This window comes from Plectropomus leopardus, chromosome 5 (genome assembly GCF_008729295.1).
Source record: "Plectropomus leopardus isolate mb chromosome 5, YSFRI_Pleo_2.0, whole genome shotgun sequence".
Lineage (NCBI taxonomy): Eukaryota > Metazoa > Chordata > Actinopteri > Perciformes > Serranidae > Plectropomus > Plectropomus leopardus.
Genome location: NC_056467.1, coordinates 1,915,909 through 1,935,621, shown reverse-complemented (window position 1 = coordinate 1,935,621; position 19,713 = coordinate 1,915,909). Strand labels below are relative to the sequence as shown.

At 39.0% G+C, this 19,713-nt stretch overlaps 1 protein-coding gene across 1 annotated transcript in view; it reads left to right on the top strand.

The window, feature by feature from the left end:
• Window positions 1–689: 689 nt before the first annotated feature.
• LOC121943057 (small G protein signaling modulator 2-like) overlaps window positions 690–19,713 on the top strand; it is a 137,156-nt gene continuing 118,132 nt past the window's right edge. The window contains 2 exon segments of the mRNA XM_042486433.1: window positions 690–923; window positions 17,373–17,448. Coding sequence (XP_042342367.1) covers window positions 864–923; window positions 17,373–17,448 — 136 coding nt within the window. The 5' untranslated portion in view covers window positions 690–863.

The following is a 19,713-nucleotide window of genomic DNA, read 5'->3' as shown; positions in this document are numbered from 1 at the left end:
TTCTTAAAAGAATTATTGAATTTGGCCCTCTGTTTTTAGACTTATTTTTTATCATGAATAATATCAGTTGGTTTTATATTATTTCTTTTATTTTCCATCATGTGTTATGCATTCTTTGCATTCAGTTTGTATGCCTATTTTACCTCACTTTTACGAGTATTATGTGGATTTTGTTACGTGCAGGTTTTATTATGTCTTGATGTGAAGCACTTGGTGCATGTAATTTCTTTATTGTAAAACACGCTGGGCTGCAAATACATTTTATTATTATTATTTTATTTTGTTTTTATAATATTATTTTTATTATTATTATTAATTTCGGGTAATTTATTGTGAAGGTGTTCATCTCCATACATGTGTTTGAAAGAGATTATACGAATTTTCTTAGGTTTCGAGGGGTTAATATCGACTAAAATACACACTACAGAGCTATCTGCTCTAGAAATAACCAGCAAAGCCCTCCTGCCAACATTTCACACCTCTGACAGGAGAGCTGTAACCCTTTGGTGCCCGGGAGAGGACGAAGCAGAGGCTGCTTTAAATAAAGCAGAGGCTCCACAGGTTGGGGCGGTGGATGCTGGAGGCTGCAGGTCGGGGCGGGGCTGGATGCTGCTGGGAGCCTCTGGGAGCTCCGCTGGGTTTTTTTTTTTTTTTTTTTTGCTCCTCCATTGATCAGTACGGCGGGGAAGGCGGTTCCTCTGACGTCGCCGTCGAGCTGCTCGGCTGCGTCAGAGTCCAGCTGAGCGAAGAAGAAGGAAACAAGAAATAAAAAGGGGAAAGAGGCTGAAAGGCCGGCGGAGAGCGCACGGACGGTGTCAGTGAGGCAGACCTGCGTCGTGTTGGCCGCGGACAGACGGACAGACATGGAGGGCTCCACGGAGGAAGACCACAAAGAGAAATTACTGTGGACCGTGAAGCGGGAGGTAGGCGCTGTGTGACGGCCCGCAGAGCTTCGCATTCACACGCTTCTTCCTCTGTTATTGTGTGCCATTATTCACTTCCAAAATCACGACACGAGGCTCGGACCTGCTTGTGTCTCGAGGACGTATGTCACGCGTCTGAATTATTTTTCTCCCAGTTTTAAAATCGCAAGTTTCGCAAACTGGTGCTCAGTGAACGCACCTGATTTTAGTTTGTGTCACGCTAACTGCTCTGTTTGTTTTGCACCTTATTTCATTCAGGTAAAAAATGACTGCAAGAATATTCCGACATTATTGCATGGACTTAAATCTTACATGTGGTCCTCCTATTGAGTCTACATTGGTGTTTTTTTTAATCTGCTTTTGCATTTCTATAATGCCTTTGTAATATTCCTACAAAAAGTTTATATTTCTGACCAAAAAATTACTTGTTTTATTACTGAAAATGCCTATTTAAATGATCTGAAATTTATTATAAAATTAAATACAATAATAAGGATATTATTTAAAAACAAATAAAATATATAATATTAAACATGTATTAAATGTAACAATATATATATCTATATCTATATAAGATAGCCCTGCAGGAAGTTAAAGCCTTCTTCAAAAGTTTAAACGGACTATTTCTCACCAAAAATACATGTTTTATCACCTCAAATGCCTATTTTAATGATTTCCATATAATATAACATCATCCAAAATATATCTATAAAATTAAATCTAAAAAAATGTTATTTGTATAAAAATAATCTGTGTGTTTTCACAAGATCCAAGCATCCATTAATAAGGTAGCCATGCAGGAAGTTAAAGCCTCCTTCAAAAGTTTATATTGACTATTTCTCACCAAAAATACATATTTTATCACCTCAGATGCCTATTTCAGTGGTTTCAAATGTATTATATAACTACATACGATTAAAACATATATTAAATTAAATACATTAAAAAATAATTATATAAGAAATGATCTATATAATTTTTCATTCGATCCAAGCATCTATTAATGAGGTAGCCGTGCAGGAAGTTGAAGCCTCTGTCTGAAGTGCTCCAGCACCCTCTCCGTCCTGCTGGATTTGCTGTCTGCCTCTCCGAGCAGCATTCACATCGCCAGCTCAAACTGGCTACAGGCTTTTTGTTCCCGGTGATGAATGTCTCACATCTCAGCGCTGAGGAATAAATCATTACTCCCTTAACCTTTCTACCCGCTCCCATTGTAATCCTCATGCTGCCTGCACCCAAAGCTACAGCCAGGAGGATTTTCCTGCGCTGAAATGTCAGTGTAAATCAAAGGCTGCTGATATTGTGAGAGTGAATATGGCAAGGTGTGGCTCACTGCCGGCTTCGGTCTGACTGAGTGTGAGCGCCGAGTTCCCATCATGAGAATGGAGAGGAAAGGTCAGGATGAAAAAAAAAAAATCTGACAGTCTTAAACACAGAGAGAAACGAGAGAAAGATGGCAGAATAATAAATAAATACATACATAAATAAATAAAAGGGGTGGGAATCAGCAGAGCCCTGTGCTACCATATTATCACGATTATTGCGATTTAAATTTTTTTGTGAAATGCCGCAGTAACATACATGCAAAACATTGTGATTTATTTATTTTTTTTCCAAATGCAAAATAAGTCCCCCAAAGGAAAACTTTGTCAACATCTGTTCTTATCTAATAAGATAAACCTTTACGTCCGTTCATTTCACTTCAGTCATTTTTTTTTGCAGCAAAATACATCGAGTTGGCTTAAAAAAGCATTTGAGCTGTTCTACTAGGCTACCGAAATTTTAATTTGTATTTGCAATCTTGATAATTTATATAATAAAAAAGATAGATCCTTAGCGTTCCTGTATTGATCAGCAGGGTGTTTGGCTACTAATTAATTTTAAGTTAAGTTAATGTGAAGTTTGCGGATACGTAGCGCCTACATTTTTCCATGAAAAAATTTCTATTCCTAAATTGCTGTTAATAGAACAATATAGGATATGCTCTGATGGCCACTGCAAAACAGCCAGATCTTACCACAGTGTTTCGGGTTTGGGGGGACGCCAACCCCCCATCTTTAAGTTTTTGGGGGGTATAAAACCCCGTGCCCCCCATAGATGGCGCCTCTGTCTGTCTCTGCGTCAGAGTCTGGATGCATTTCTCTCCACCTCCTGTTGCAGCTTCATGTTCTCTTCATCCTGTTCTTTTCCCCTCTTTCATGCAGCTATAACTGCAAATATGTGTCGGATTAACCCTTTGAAACCTGTACAAATTGGCTTGATTTCTTACAAAAACATTGGAAGAAGGCAATGATCAATTTAGGAAGAAATACCCCAAAAATTAGCAAAAAAAAAAGTCAAAAGTACAAAAAATATACCTAAAAATGAGCATAAATAAATCAATGAATAAACAAATAACCAAATAAAAACAAAGGAAAAGTAAAAACATAGAAAATGTGCTTAAAAATAACAATAACTCATCATAAATATAGCTTTTTGGACATTTTCCCCTTGCTTTCTTAAAATTAATTTTCTAAATCTACTAATTTCTGGCACTTTGCGGACACTTCTTGCCAAATTGCTTTTTGCTTTTTCCCCCCAATGTTTCTGAACACAGCACAAGAAAAGTCGAGTCAGTCCAGCTCTCAAAGGGTTAAACCAGTCAGGGTGTGCACGGTTGTGCTTGACATCTGTGTTGTTTTGAGAAAACATGGAGACGAAGCTAAGAGTGCATGCATCAGATGTGTTAGAATATAAATGAGTACAATGTCGAGGACAGGATCTGTTTTTGGTATTGATCCTATTGATGTTAGAATCGATAGTCAAAAAAAAAAGTATCTGTACTATCAATATTTCTGCATTGAACTCCTAATTGGGATTTCATGTTTGGGGTGCATTCATCATAGCTCGTGGTTGAGTAAAATGGTACCACTGCAGCTGATAAAAATGAAAGCAAAATATCATAAACACTGTAAAACTAAACTTTACGTTTCTAAAATAGTCACTGTGGTCACTGCTACAAAGGTTGTTTGAGAAATACACCTTGGTGTGCGGTTTCTGCAGTATGTTCAGCCTGTTTCTCCTGATTCTTTAGGTGGCAGTTTGTTTTTGGAGTATGCTTTACTCTGCATTATAAATAATTGAGCTGTTTTTGTATGGATGTATCTGCAGTTTGAAGGGCGGGGGACTTCTGCCTGCGCTGCAAACTCCTCATGAGTTCTTTTTTTCCTCAGTTTGAGGAGTTTGAGTTGCGGGTCGGATGATTGATCTGTTGATCCGATCAGAGCTGATCGATCACATCAATGAATGAGAGCAGCAGCTGCTGTAGAAGTGAGTGACAGCAAACTTTTAGACTTGGGCTCGACAGATTATCTGCCTGGGTGATTATTTGGGCCGATATTTGGCATTTTGTCGATCATCTGTGTCTGCATTTTATTTTAATGATTGCCAATAACATTAATTAATTAAAAAGTGCAAAGAAAGTATCAGCATGGGAGGAACTTTTACTTTGCGAAACCTCAGAGAGCTTTTTTTATTTATTCATTTTTTGAATTAAAATTTTTAACTTCAACTTTAAAAAAGAAGTTGCTGGGGACTTGCTGTATATAACATTAAAAAGTTTCAGTTTTGATTAAACATTTGCTGAAGGCATTTAAACAGAGTTCTGTGTTGGAGTTTGTTGTTTTCTAAATTCTAAATATTGACAGAAAGATTTTCATATTGTAAATGCATATTGGTTCCAAATATTGGTTATTGGTCTCATCAACTACTCAGAATAGGTATTGGCCCTGATATCGGTCGAACTTTACTTTAGACCCAGCAGAATGAACGGTTAAGCTTCACTTTCACTTTCATGAGTTTATTTTTTTAATAATTCTCTTGGAGCATGGTTGAAAAGCAATGTCTGACTTTCATTGGTTAAATTTCATAGAATTTTTATTTATTATTACTTTTGCCAGATTCAAGTTATTTCTGTGACCATTGTGAGTTTTTCTTTCATTAACCGAAGGGTACCAACAATTTTGTCCACATGTGTAACTTTGATTTTCAGCACTTTTTTCAGGTCTTTTTTTTATTTGTATTTTTTATTAAATTTTCTTTTACCTTTTGGCATCTTTTTGTAATTTTTGGGCCATGTCTTGTTATGTTGCGTGCTCCCTTCTTCCTATGTTTTTGAAAGAGATCAAACCAATGTGCTTGGGTTTCAAAGTTTTAACTTGGATTTAGATGAAGGTAAAAAGCTACTGGAAGCAGCAAAATTTGCCTAAATGTTGCATTATTTGCCACGCACAAGTCAAAACACCCTTAAGGTTCGTCAAATCAGTGCAAAAAGACGCTGAAGCCCCTATGATGTGGAGGTTAGTATGAAATAATCTAAAAAGTGTCTTGAGACTGGGCTTAAATGTTGCTGCCCGTTGACAGACCGGGGATTTTACGAGAGATACGCGTTGCCTTGAGTGATGTGCTGCAGCTGTCAGAAGCCCAAAAATCCTCAATTGGGCACCTGACTGTCTGTGGGAAACTCCAAATATGGCATTTAAAGCAGCACAAGTCAAATTTTCATCCATTACTGTCCTGTTTATAGCCGCTTTTACTAATTTACAATAACTGCAGAATGCATACGTGACTGTGAGGGTTCGGTTTGAATATCTAGGCTAAATGCTCTTTTGTCCTCCCCCAGTCACCCACGGGTTTGGGTTTAATTAAATCATCACAATGTCTGTAAGGCTGAAAATAACTTGACTTCTAAGGATGTCTGCAGGCGGCGTGATCTCTGTCTCCTAAACTCAGACCGTGAGGGAAATAAGGGGATCATTCGTGGGTCAGTGGGCCAGTGGAGGCTGCGTGGTGACGCACCTGAGCTGCATCTTTAAACACACCTTTGGCCTTTTTGACTTTGTGCTCCGTTAGCATCAATTCTTAATGTTTCCTGGTTGTTAACATTTAAACAAACCTGATCTATGTGTCAAAGCCACTTAGTACTACATGTTGGACACCATGGTTGGTCTTGATGGGATTTTCCTGTTAGTTTTCACATTTCCTCTGTTTTTCCAGAGCTGTACGTACATGTTAAACCAGCGTTTGGTGTTAGTGGTCTCAGTAGATTTGGCTTGTGTTTATAAGCAGCCTTGGTTGAGCTGAAATTGCCATTTTTGGAGATCTTGAAACAGGGATTTGAAGACATTAGGCCAGACCTTTGTGCTTGTATTGGACAAGCTCTATTTGAATGCTTTTTGATGTACTTTGGCACCTTATTTACCCTGAAAAACCTTTTCTTTAACTACAGATTTGAGGCTTTTTATCATTATAAAGAAGTGTTAGTTGAGAGGTAAGGAGGTGGTGCAAAAAGGTGGAGGCATGTTAAATAATTCTTTAAGCACGGGGGAGGGAATTATTTTTTTTTATTTTTATTTTAAATAGTTTTGTATTTATTTTGCCATTTTTTAAAAAAAAATTAAAACTTACATAATTTTGGTGATTTTTTCTTTCTTTAAAAAAATTTGGCATTTTTTTCTTGTTTCATTGGTGGCATTTTTTTCTTTCTTAAACGTATTGTCTTTTTGTTTTTTCTTTAAACATTTTGGTGATTTTTTTTCTCTTTTAAAATGTTTTATGATTTAAAAAATATGATTTTTTTTCTATTAAAAGTTTTGGTATTTTTTTCTTACACATCTTCACCAAAATAAAAATAGCCAGAAACTAAAAACAGAAATTATTGTTGGATTTTCAAATTTCTGATGATCCCTGAACATATCATGTGGGACGAATGCCTCCATTTTTTGAAAAATATTTGTAGCTTTGGGGAGGGTAAAAAAACCAAACAAGCCTCTCGCCTCCTCTGATAAATAAGGACAGTCCCTCAGGCCTACTCTTATACGTTTAGATTCATAAAACATTCCGGATGCCGAGGCCTAATGACGCCACTGCCCTTAAAATTGACTGTTTTGCGTGTATCAGATAAAACCACAACAGATGCAGCTAATTGGATTTTGGGCTGCGATCAATCCTCCCTAACATGAAGGAATGGCGGTTGCTTCAGAGACACATTGATCTGTTGTTTTGCACATGTAGTACGTTGTCCGAAAATGCATCAGTTTGCTGATAACAGACAGTTATTGTATTCTCCGTGTGTATCCGGACTAAAAATCAATGTGTGGCCACGGCTCATCCATGGGATACCAGTCAACGCCCTCTGACATTTTAAAAGACAGCAAACTGGGCTGGGAGACACTGGTTTGCACAAAGCCCACTAGCTGCTGGTTTAAAGCTCCCCGGCTCTTTAAGCAGCACTCAGCTTGCTCAGTATTGCCTGGCAACTGAAAGCTTTAGCAGCTCCCCGAGAAGTTAAATTGCATCAGTTGGCGATTAATATCACAGCAGTGAGGCGGCCCTGACAGGTGGTTTCTTGCACAGAAACAAAAAGTGCCTTTCTGTTCCTGCTGCCATCAGGATCCTTTGGTTTTTGTGTACAGAGGTTCCCTTTTAGGTTTCAAAAAAAGGGCAAGAAGTACATCTTCTGCTCTTATAGATATAATAATATAATATAAAAAAATACTGAACACTGTAAAAAATGTCTGTAAAATTAACAGTAAAGTGCTGTAAAATCACGCCATCATAAAACTGTAAATAAAAAAACAATGAAACAGTGTTCGGTTTACAGTAATGTTTTAATGAAACTGTTTATTTTAAAGTAAGAATACACTGAAATAATATTTCTTTGTAGAATTTACTGTATTTTTTACAGAAAGAAAACATCTGAGTGTTACATTTAAATGTTCCTTAAAACTTTACTATTGATTTTCATTCTAAAAATTGAGTAACAAATTGGCATAATTATTAGGACACTGAGAAAAAAAGTTATATTTACCTGCCAATAACTGCTATTTGAAATTGAAAGTAAAATAATTATGATTTTCTGATGTGTAGATTTCCAATTATTGATTTAATTTTAGGGTCTTTACACTGACTGGCGATGGAATTGCATTTTTTGTCTTACAGTGTAAATTTTACAGTTTAAAAATGTACTTACAACAGTAAAATGGTTAAATTTACATTTTTTTGTTGTTCACATCTTCACTGTATGTTTTACATAATTATTTAGTTTTTTTTCTTCATTAAAAACAACAGATTTTTTTCACAGTGAAGCTGTAACAGATGTTTTATTGGATAAATCTGCACCGTTCTCTTGTTTTGAGCATCCTCAGAATCACTTTATTTCCCCAAAGAATTTCACCATGTGGCAAAACAAAATTAGAAAGTAAAATTGGACAATATATTCTCTATCCAGCAGAAGTTTAGGATGTTCTGTTTTAATCACGTCTTTCAGCCCGTCTTTTCTGTATGGCAGTAGTTTTTTTTGGAGTGGGCGTCCCCGTGCATCACTCATTTTGCCTTTAATGCTCAACAGTTGAGCTGTCAGTCACACAAAAGAGGGTGTAAGAGCAAGCACGTTTTCCTGCGCTGCACTCTGCTTTTGTGAGGTGAATAAGGTGTCGTTTGCCCAAAGCTCTGTGACAAATGTGATAATGACAGATTATTGAGGGACTGCGGGGAGCTCTGTGATCCTGGCGTCAGAGCTACAGTATGTAGAAGCTGACAGGATGGAAATGAAATGAGGGGACGCAAGGTCAGGCTGATAGTGCCTGAAAATCAGTCACATTCATGTAGGGAGCTGCTGGTGGAGACAAAGGTGGAAACGTGGATGTCTAAATTGAACTGGATACAGTGTTAGAAGCTCAGTGGTGCATAAAAGGGATAGTTCACCCGAAAAATGAAAATTCAGTCATTATGTACTCACCCTCATGCTGATGGAAAGTCGGCATAAGTTTTATCCTCCACAAAACACTGCCGGAGGCTCACGGAGGTAAAGTGCACTCATCTCCAGAACAATTGAAGCAAATAATGACCAGGATTTAAACATGAAAAAAAGTATATATATTGCACATTTTTTATTTGTTCTATATGTATCTTGAAAGGGATATTTTTCAAGTTTTTACTACTCTTAGCAACATGGGAGTGGACAAATATGCATGCTTTATGCAAATCTATGCAAATTATTATTGCAACAATCCATACATTAACAAATAATGTCGAGAATATTCTCCAGAATAACCTCAAAGGTACTGCATGCTCAAAAATATGCTGAAAGCATGCCATGGCAAACTTAAGTTGACCAGGTGTGTCTGTTGCAAACTATCCAGCGTGGTCCGGCTTTGGCGAGGAGGAAGGCGGCTCTGTGCATCAGCTGTGTGTTTGGCCAGTAAGTGGTATTTTAGACTCAACGTACTCTGGTGGTAACTTCTAATAAATGAAAATAACTTTGGTCTTTTTGAGAGAACAATCTGGCCGAGCTTTACAGCAGAACGTGACACTGAAAAAACCCTTTCTTAATCAATTTCTGTGCATCCACAACGTTAGTGCTGCATCGCTTCCCGATCTCCCAAACTACGGGGTGGGCCGAGGGTCCTAATTATAGAGCGTGTGTGTTAATCACGCGTCAAAAAAAAGAGTGGCATTAAAATGAATTTGCGTTAACGGGTTAACATTGACACACACACACACACACACACACACACACACACATATAGTTCTGTTCTAATAATTATAATTATGGTTTTCTTTACATTTTTCCTCTTTTTTTTGATTTTTTTTGTAATAAATCCCTCTCTTTCTATTTTTTTTGTAAAGTAAATTTTCAGGTCATTTTCTTGTCACCTTTTGCTAATTTTTCTTGCAATTAGCGTGGAAAGTTGCTCTTTTTTCCCATGTTTTTGAAAGAAATCAACCAATTAAAGGTTTTAAAGATTTTAATGTTTGTTAAACGTGTCTGAATGCAGCACAAAAAAACGACGTCAACCCAGGTTTTACAGGGTTAATTCAGGCACACACCCCATCGTCTGTTTTCTTTTTTCGCAGCAGAGGGTACAGCAGTACACGTTCCACCACAGACACCATGTTTGTTTACTACCGTGGTCACTGAAACGCTCTGATGAGCTCGATATTGTCCCCTCGGGGACTGACGTTTGATACCTCCACCGGAGCGTAAGAATACACGGTCAGTATGTTCACTGCGAGCGTGCATTTGTGCCAGCTGGGCGAGGCGTTGTGTTGGTGTAGACTTTTGTGGTTCATGTTTCTGCCATAGCAAAGTCTGGAAAACAGATTTTTCCTCAGACATCTAAAGCAAACATTTAACAGCTGGTCTGAGAAATAGAAAGTAGACTTGAAACCTCAGTAATTCTGGTCCAGATACCATCAGTACTCTGACCAGCGTGTCGGAAACCTCCACCATCGGCTTCCATTCCTCTAATACTATTTCCTGTGTTTACTACAGCGAGCTGCCTTGGTTGCCGTATTGCAACTCGCAGCTAAAGCGCATTAAGTCGCCTCCTCCCTGAAGAAATATTCTGTCATTATGCAGCAGAGTGTTGGATAACTTCTCCCTCAGACTGACACCTCCTCCAGGACACAATCATCTCCTCCTGCCACAGTCTTATTTTATGACTCCTGCACCCACAGCCAGCTCTCTAAACTGCACTGATATCCACGAGATATTTTGTACTCTGATGTTAAATTTTAACTCCTGCTCTATTTTCTTAACAAGGGAAGTGGAGAAATTGATTGGACACGGGATATTTAAGGAGAGAAAGTGATTGTGGGGTTGCGGTATACTGAGCTCTTCACACGGTGCTGCTCTGTCAGGACCTTCTGCGTCTACCTGTTACGTTTTAGGTATCCTTCGGTGTCAGCTGGTTACGCTTCAGGATGCCGTTACGGTGATGTCAACACATGCACGCGGTGGGATGACGCAGCACGTCCTTATGTTTACACAATAGCCGGACTGTCTAGATGGTTTGGATTTGGCAACAGAGCCACGGATGGTTAGTTTTAGGCAAAAGATGCACATGGTAAGGTGTAGAAACAAAAACACACTCACACGCGCACACGTCCTAATTTGCACAGGAATGAAGCACTTACGAGTCTTTTTTACTGTTGAGTTTTTTGACTAGTGACCCTCAGATTTTTATTTTTAGGTTTTATTCCTTCTGTGTTTTTTAGGCTTGTGTGTTTTTTTTTAAATCGTTTTTTGTTTTTATCTGTTGTTTTTAACTTGTGTAATTCTTTTTTACTGTGAGCTGCTTTGCACTTTGATTTCCTGTGGGATTAATAAAGTTAATCTAATTTAATCGAATTCACACGGGAAGCGAACTCCGCACTTCTGCACGAAAAGTTGTTTGTTTGTGGGACCCGCGCGCTCTATAAGCGCACTCGTGCTCCTTTATATTATGTGATTACAGGCCTTTGTTTTTACCTGATGCTGTCTTTCAGCGTTTCAGGTGTATGCGATTTGTTACGTCCGGCTGTGTTATCATCTGACGCCTCATGTGCGCGTTTCATTTGGACACGCCCGCTGCCATCCGGCTGTCCGGATAGGGTTTGATAACAGCGCCACTGGTTCCCTCTGGCTGTGTTATCAGGTGGCGCTGATGTTGCATGTGAACGCGGGATATGGCTTTTGGTGTCACACTCGTACGCCGAAAGCACTGCCAGGACGCATGAATGCAGATTGATCTCCTTCAGTCTGCTATCACTGCAGCTGCATCGCGGCCCTCCTCCTCATACACAAACCCTACCAGGGCATGAATAATTAGCTCATCAATGACTGTCTCTGCTGAACAATAGCTGATGAGGATGGGACCATATTATAGGGAGGGAAGGGAAGGCACCGCAGCACACAGAGACCACACAACATCCTAAAAAATGCACACAGAGCAATGCTGAGACAATTAAGCTTTCATCCTAATTGTGATGGAGTGCTGACACTGCAGATAAAGGACGATAATAGTGGTTTCATCAATTAATCATTTTTTTAAGCAGCAATGCAAAATACATTGGCGATCCAGGGATAGTGCATAAGTCTTTTATTAGAAGTGAAGAGGTGTTATTCCATCGCATCACATCAAAAGTTGAGCAGATCTTCTGGCAGTTTTGAATTCACAATTCATCGGTGAAACCGTGGACTATGACCTCCCAAAAATCCTGTGGCAGCTCCCACATATAAGAAGCTCGCCTTTCCATCATTGCTCACATAACACGCCTACGTGGTCTGGGATTGGAAATAATGACGGCTAGTGCCATGGCTGCAATAGAAATAAAGCTGCTAATGTTTTGAACATCAATTTGTAGAATATTTCTTGCCAAGTTGCTGATTGCTTTTTAACCATGCTTTTGAAATAAATCACATCGATTTGTCCAGGGTTCAAAGATTTTAGTACTTGTGAAAAAAATTACAGGAAAAGCAATGTCACTCCACTCTGGATGTAAAATTTGCACCATACTTTTAAATTGTACCAACAATAGCAGGACAAGTACTAAAAAAATCATAAATGAGGATGTTATGTGCTTGGTAGCAATCTTAAAAGCAGTCACCTTACACCATGGCAAAACAGGTTGGTAATGATTGTGTTGGTTTAGTATATTTTTTGAGCACTTCAGAGGGGAAGATACAGAAAAAAAAGATTGAATACAAGCAAAGCATTATTATGCAGTGCTGTTCGAGGTGTTACTGTAGCTCTGGAAGTTTTATTGGTTTGAAATGCAAAGCTTTTTTATTTTTTACACTTATATTTATCACAAACCAAACAGGCGCTTCTCTCTGAACGTGCTCAGATTAAATCACTCACCTCAGGCAAGGGGGTGAGCCCAATTTTCTGCCCTGATTGTAATCTCCCATAATCCTCAACAGTGAGCACTGGCCTAGAGGAATGACAAACAGTGAATTAGTGAAAAGTGTTTCCATTCCCAGGGAGAATTCACGTCTTTAGAGTGTCACTTAAACTGTTCGTCTTTGTGGCCACAGAGTTTCTGCTGTTTGCCCCACTCATGAACATGAAATGAAGGGAAAAGCAAACGTGTCCTTATGTAACGGACAGTTGGCTAATGAGCTCTTCCCTCAGTTCCTCCCAGAAACCATTAGCTTCAAGATTCTCAGAAGTGTTAAAAAGTTAGTGAGCTCCACTCAGCCGTTTGACCAAATACGTCTTGTTATGTTAGTGTCATGTCTTGAATTAGATGCTTAGTTTGCTGAAGCTGTTAATGGAAATCCTCTTTTAGTAAAACTGTGTGCGTTTGTGTGGCTGCCGCTATGTTGTTTTTCACTGCCTGAGTTGTCAGTCCTCCAGATCTTTAAATAACCCTACAAACATCAGTTTGTGGAAGCTAAAGTGGATTACAACTAAGTCTACTGTAGTTCCTTAACCCTGATGAAATTAAGATTTTTCCTTGATCTGGCTACATCTTTGGAGTTGAAGGATGAGTTGATTAAAATCACCTGCTATAATGAAAAATTTCTTTGGCATGTTGCTGCTGATGGCATCATTCAATTCCTGCAATGCATTTTTTGAATTTGCATCAGAGTCTTATGTCCTGTCGGTTCTGAACAAGGTTTGCCCATCAAGTGCAACAGCTTGATCCAGGATGTTAGGGGTTAACCATGTCTCTGTGAGGATGTGAGGAGAGCAGTCTCTGGTCTCCTGTTGTTGAGTGAGCCTCAATCACACGAGGAACAGCTCTCGGTCCAAGTCGGGTTAGCCTTGCCCTGATGCCGGCTCTCATCCCTCTCTTTGTCCAGTGCTTTTGGTTTCATGTCTTGCCTCTGGTCTGAACTGCCACGTTCAGTCGAAAACTCCACACAATTTTCTCTGATGTTGCTAAGTGATTCTTTATCGTAGAAAAGTTGTGCTTCAGCAGAAGGGACAATGGAGTCGAAAAAATTCGAAAAATATAACAAAAAAACAGCAAGGATTTGAAGAGTCGTCGATAGTGATATCAAAATGAATAAAAAACAACGATCCCCATACCTTATGTACATCACATTTATGAACAACTATTCTTATATTAATTCCTCTCAATATATTTAACCACACATTGAGGAGCCTACCAAACTTTAAACCCAATGTAATCCTGACAGCCAGCACTAATTAAACTAGTTCATTACTAAACACAATTAATTCAGTCTCACAGTCACCCGCACTCAGGTGAAGGTATCGACCCCTCAGGCCGACTGCTGTTCATCACGTCACTCTGATTCATCCGGTAAAGCTATGGCTGGAAGTGAAGATATGGATCTGTTTGCACGTCTCTGTGAGCAGTGTGGTCAGTCAGAGGCTCTGAATGAGAGCTTTCAAAGACTGAATGAAAAGCAGCAGACCTCCAGAGAGGTCACTCCGGCCTGAGACGACTGTCAGGCAGATGGTCAGCATGAGATCAGGTCCTTTTTGTCTTCCAGTAACCAAATCTTTACAGTAGTTGGGGGTTTGGTCCCTTGCCATATTGATTTTGAGTCAACCAACAAGCAATTAAAAATGAAGCATCTGCTGCTGGTTGGTGATTGGTAGTTTGACATCCAGGTTACTTGGTTAAAGGTATACAGTATTGGTATACTTACAGAGCAGTAATATTTAGAGTATTTGTCAATGGACACACAGAAAGGTGCTCCAAATACCTCACCATTTCCTTGTTTTTCCTTATCAAAGCTTTTTTTTTTTTTTTTAAACCATGCATAGGCAGGTTTTTGTGTGCGTGGGTGGTATGTTAAGACAGGAATGGTAAAAAGCCAGTTTGACCAGATCTGTGGGCAAACGGCACTCATCCAGCCGGACAGTAAGTTAAAAAAAGGTGACAGAATCCGAATCAGTTTTATAAAGTAAGATATTAATACATTTCATAATGTTATTTTCATTTTTCTGTCTGTGGATGTGAATACTGTACCTAAATATATGTGCATTGAAAGAGGAAATACAGATTTACAGCTGAAATAGAGAGTTACGCTCTATCTTCATTACAAGCTGAAACATGTTAAACCACGTTAAAGCCTCTGGGAATCCAAATCACCAAAACCTTAATATGTAATTTAGGGTCTTACATGCACATTAAAAAAAAGACATTATGGACACTCATCTAGAAAACTGATCTTCTGTTATATTGTTCTCAGAAAAGTAAACATATTGTAAGCATTTGAATGACTCATTGGGGGTGATGCTGAATATAAATATAATTTTCCTGATGAGCCGTTTTGAGAGTTGTGTTGCTTGGTAGCAGCTCAGGTCCACGTTTGGTCCCTGTGAAATGATGTCACTCTTATATATGGGGGTGGACATACCTGCACGGGACAATGACGGGCCCTGTGGAGTTTCAGTGATTTCTTTTTGAAATGGTTAGTTTCTTTTTGCCGTTACGTGTTTGTTTCTTTGTTATTTTTGTATGTAAAGTGGTGAGAGACCTGCTGTCAGAGGGCTTGTTTTAATGAATGGTCAAAAAAAAGATCAGACATGAAGTCTCAAAACAACTTTAAAATATTGTCGTTTTAGTTTAACTTTGGTAAGTTAAGTTGGTAAGCAACTTTATTTTTATGTTAAATAAAATTTTTTTTATTTTTTATGTTTATTTTATTATAATTATAATAATTGGCCAGGCCGATAATTTGTCGACCCCTACCTCAAACCCTAAAAAACAGCGCCCACTAACTTTGGATAAAAGCATGAAGCATGTGTTCAAGCACACACTCCTAAAGGAGATCTCATGTTACTCACCAGCATCTCTCACCGCCCCTCCATTCAAAGCAGTGTGGGAACGGACTGGCTGTCAGTATTTTTGTTATTTCCCAGTGCTTTTGCTGGCTGCACAAAAAGAACAGTTTGGCCGAACCTTGACAGAAACTTTGATTAGTGAACTTGATGAAGGCTGAACTTAATCTTGCTGGTGAGGATGACGAAGCTGCATCTGCAGACGTGACAGCTGGATGACCTCCCACACCTTCATAAAACAAGGAAAAAAACTTTGAATTCTGGAGTTAGAGTTTTATTATCACACAACCGAGCAATTAAATCCTTCCTGTTTATCAATTAGACCCAAATGGCGGAGGTGTCAGACATGTCCCGGATTAATTACTGACAACAATTAATTCTACGGAGAGAGCGAACTTAGACAAGCGAACGCCAGACTGACTCAGTGTTGTTGAACTCACTCGAGCTCTCCTCCCCGGGGAAACGATAGATAGCAGCAGAAAGACTCATTTGAATGTTTCCGGGATGTCGTGGTATTAATTGGAAGTCAGTGGTGCGGATGTTTTGGCGACACTGTCAGAGCTGTTATTAGTAGCTGTCACAATGTTAACAGGAGACTGCATGATACTTTTAGATATGTGTTTTTGTAATCAGGTAGCTACCACATGGTGGTTAAAATGTTTCCGTACAGATAACCAGGGACAAATCATTTGGTAGCATTGTCAACTATTGGCAGGCATGACAAATCCCTGTTTCTGGGCGATATATTCAGACATTGTTTTCTATGAAGGTAAAGCAGAAGAAACAAGATTCCTTTAAGAACATGCAAATCTATTACAGGTAACCGTTATACAGTATACGTGCACCTCTGTGACCACACTGACACCTTCTCTAAATGTTATTAAATGCACAGATTTCATCAAAATTTGTTTACAAAATTTTACATTAAGATGCACCATCAGGCAAAAATGCCATCACATGTAACCTCAGCTGGCTGATTGGCGGTATCACAGTATCATGGTGAGGAAATTGATACCATTATCGAAACTCCTTAACAGTCCGAGTCTTTACCGATACCTCTGTTGATACTTTTCTACTATTTGGTGGAAAAACGAAGCGACAATATGATTTTAACAGAACTGTTTTTTCTTTTATTGCTTAATAAGCAACTTTTTCTGAACAAAACAAAGCATTTCTAGCCTCCAAAAGCACGGCTGATGTAACAGGGCGCCTTCATCAGAAAATAAAACTAACAATAACAAAAATAAATTAGCAGCACTAAATGAAAAACATTAGTTTCCATCACTACTACCTATTTTATGGTGCTGGGAAAAACAATTCCCACCCAAACAACTGTATTATTCAAGTTTCTTGCCAAAAACAAAATTTTCTTTATCTTGATGTTACATTTGAACACATGACGATGATGATGTTTGGATATATATGTTTATATATACACACACATATATGTATGTGTGTATGTGTTCCGATATTTCATTTTAAAGCCAGTATAAGCTGATACGAATGACATGTCGATATTATCATACATCCTATGAAATATTCCATACTGCCTAAGCCTTTTGGCTGATTAGCATAAACCCTTTTTCATTATCCCTAATTTTTTGTAAGGTGCGTTAAAACCATCATCAGTATATTGTATGTGACTCTGTGATGTATGATTATTATTACTGCTGTGATCCTGTAAACTTTATGAGCCATATTTTGTTTTCAGATTTTCGGCAACAGTATATTTTATCTCTTATGGCTGATGCTTAACTCGACTGTGACGTCGATGACTACAGCGTTTCCTGTACAGTTGAGCAATAATGGCGGCTAATGTTAAGTTGATGACGATAATTCCAGTCACAGGAAACTAACCGTGGCTCCTTTGTGCTTTTGTGTGCAGGTGAAGCAGATTATGGAGGAAGCTGTGACTAAGAAATTTGTCCACGAAGACAGCAGCCACATCATTGCTCTGTGCAGTAAGTGCGTTTTTCTCTTTCTCCCTGGACACGCACACACATCGCCTCCGTTTCACCCTCTCGCTGTCTTGCACACACACACACACACACACTTGTTGAACTGCTCAGCAGGTGACTGGGTGCTGCTTCTTCGACAAGGACACTGCTTGACGTCACTGTGCCTCTGACTATGCTGCTGCATCAATGGAAAGTTAATAATCACAGTGGAGCTAATGGAAACCAATTTCAGAGACAGGCTGTACAAGACCCAGGCTTTCTAAGCCCTGGACACGTCCTTGTGTGTGTGTGTGTGTGTGTGTGTGTGTGTGTGTGTATGTGTGTGTGTTAGCCAGAGATAGAGGGTTGTCCCTCCTGACTGCGTGGTTGAGTTTGCAGCGGTGTGTGAGTCACAGCGTCCACACTGGTCAGACAGCTGACTCTGCCTGTAGCCTCAGATCAGCCAAATGACCGATGACACAGTGGAATCAACTTGTCTGTTTCACTGGGTCAAAATACACAACACAACACAACACAACACAACACAACACAACACAACACAACACAAAACAACACAACACAACACAACACAACACAACACAACACAACACAACACCACACAACACAACACAACACAACACAACACAACACAACACAACACAACACAACACAACACAACACAACACAACACAACACAACACAAAACAACACAACACAACACAACACAACACAACACAACACAACACAACACAACACAACACGGTGTGGAACGTTATATTACGGTATGGAACGTTGTAGTATGGTATGGCTTGGTATATTATATTGTGGTGTGGTTAGGGCTGGGCGATAAAATGATATCAATCGCGATATAACTTTTCCTCGATTGAAATATGAGATGTAGTGGATAAAATGTGGATCGAACGCATTCCAGCCATGTCCTCTCCGCTCACATATTCCGCTGTTGTCTGAATGTTTGCTTGCTCTCATTCGCCCGTAGTGTCTCCAGTGGTGTCTCTGCTGGTGTCCCTGCCGATGTCTCCAAATGTCCGCTCCGCTCTCATTCTCTGTTGGTGTCTCCGAATGTCTGCTCGCTCTCATTCGCCCGCAGTGTCTCCACTGGTGTCTCTGCCGATGTCTCCAAATGTCCGCTCCGCTGTCATTCTCCGTTGGTGTCTCCGCCGGTGGCTCCACTGGTGTCTCTCTTGGTGTCTCCAAATCTCCGCTGTCCTTATCCGTCGGTGTCTCTGAATATTCGCTCGCTTTCATTCTCCACTGTTGTCTCCGCCGGTGTCTGCTCTGCTCTTACTTTCCGCTGGTGCAACTGCACTATTACGCACACGGACTTTTATATATTAGCTAAAATAGTTTAATTAGGGCTTTAACATACCTACATTTAAAACTATATTTTTCTATTTTTGTCAGTTTCAATTTAATTTAATTTAACATTATTCTTATTTTCTTTTTTATTTTCCTTTTATATTTAATGTATAATTTCCTGTACATTGAGAGCAAAGCTAACTGAAGTCAAACTGCTTGTTTGCTTAAGCATACTTGGCCAATAAAACTGATTCTGGTTCTGATTTGTCTTTAACTTTGTCTATAAACTATTCCACAATAGAAAAAAATACTAATCAACCAAATATTTACATACTTTGTGATATATGGTCAGTGGATAAGTGTAAAATATTGCAGGTAAGAAGAGGTAAAAACTGTGAGGTATTTTATATTTTCTTTACTCCAACCTACTCCACCCCGTCTCTCCAGCCAGTGACATGAAGACACAGTGAAGACACAGTGTACATAAAGCAGAAGAAAAACAGAAAAAACACACAAAACAACACAAAAACAACACAACGTACTCATCACTTCTGACCGCTTCCCCCTGCTGCTGAGGACTCCCACGACCTCGATAAACCTAAACCCAAAAGAATTTTGATATTTTCCTCCATCATCCAAAATACCCACAGAAATAGCCGAGTATATAACATATATATAATGTATATGAGGTAGGCTTATACAAAGAATATACATATTGTATATTATGTACATGTAAGTATAGTATGTATAATATTCTGAATAAGCAAGCAAGCAAACATACCCAAAATTCCACTTCACCACAAATATTAATAATAAAACACAGTTTTTTTTCCAGTAGCTCTGACAAGCAGGTAATATTTTGTGTTTTGCATAATTTAATGGTGCTGAAGAAAGCTCCAGCTGTGCAGTAACCTGATAAGAAAAAAGCAATTCTCTCCCCGACAGTGTGTGTGTGGTGGTTTCCGGCGACAG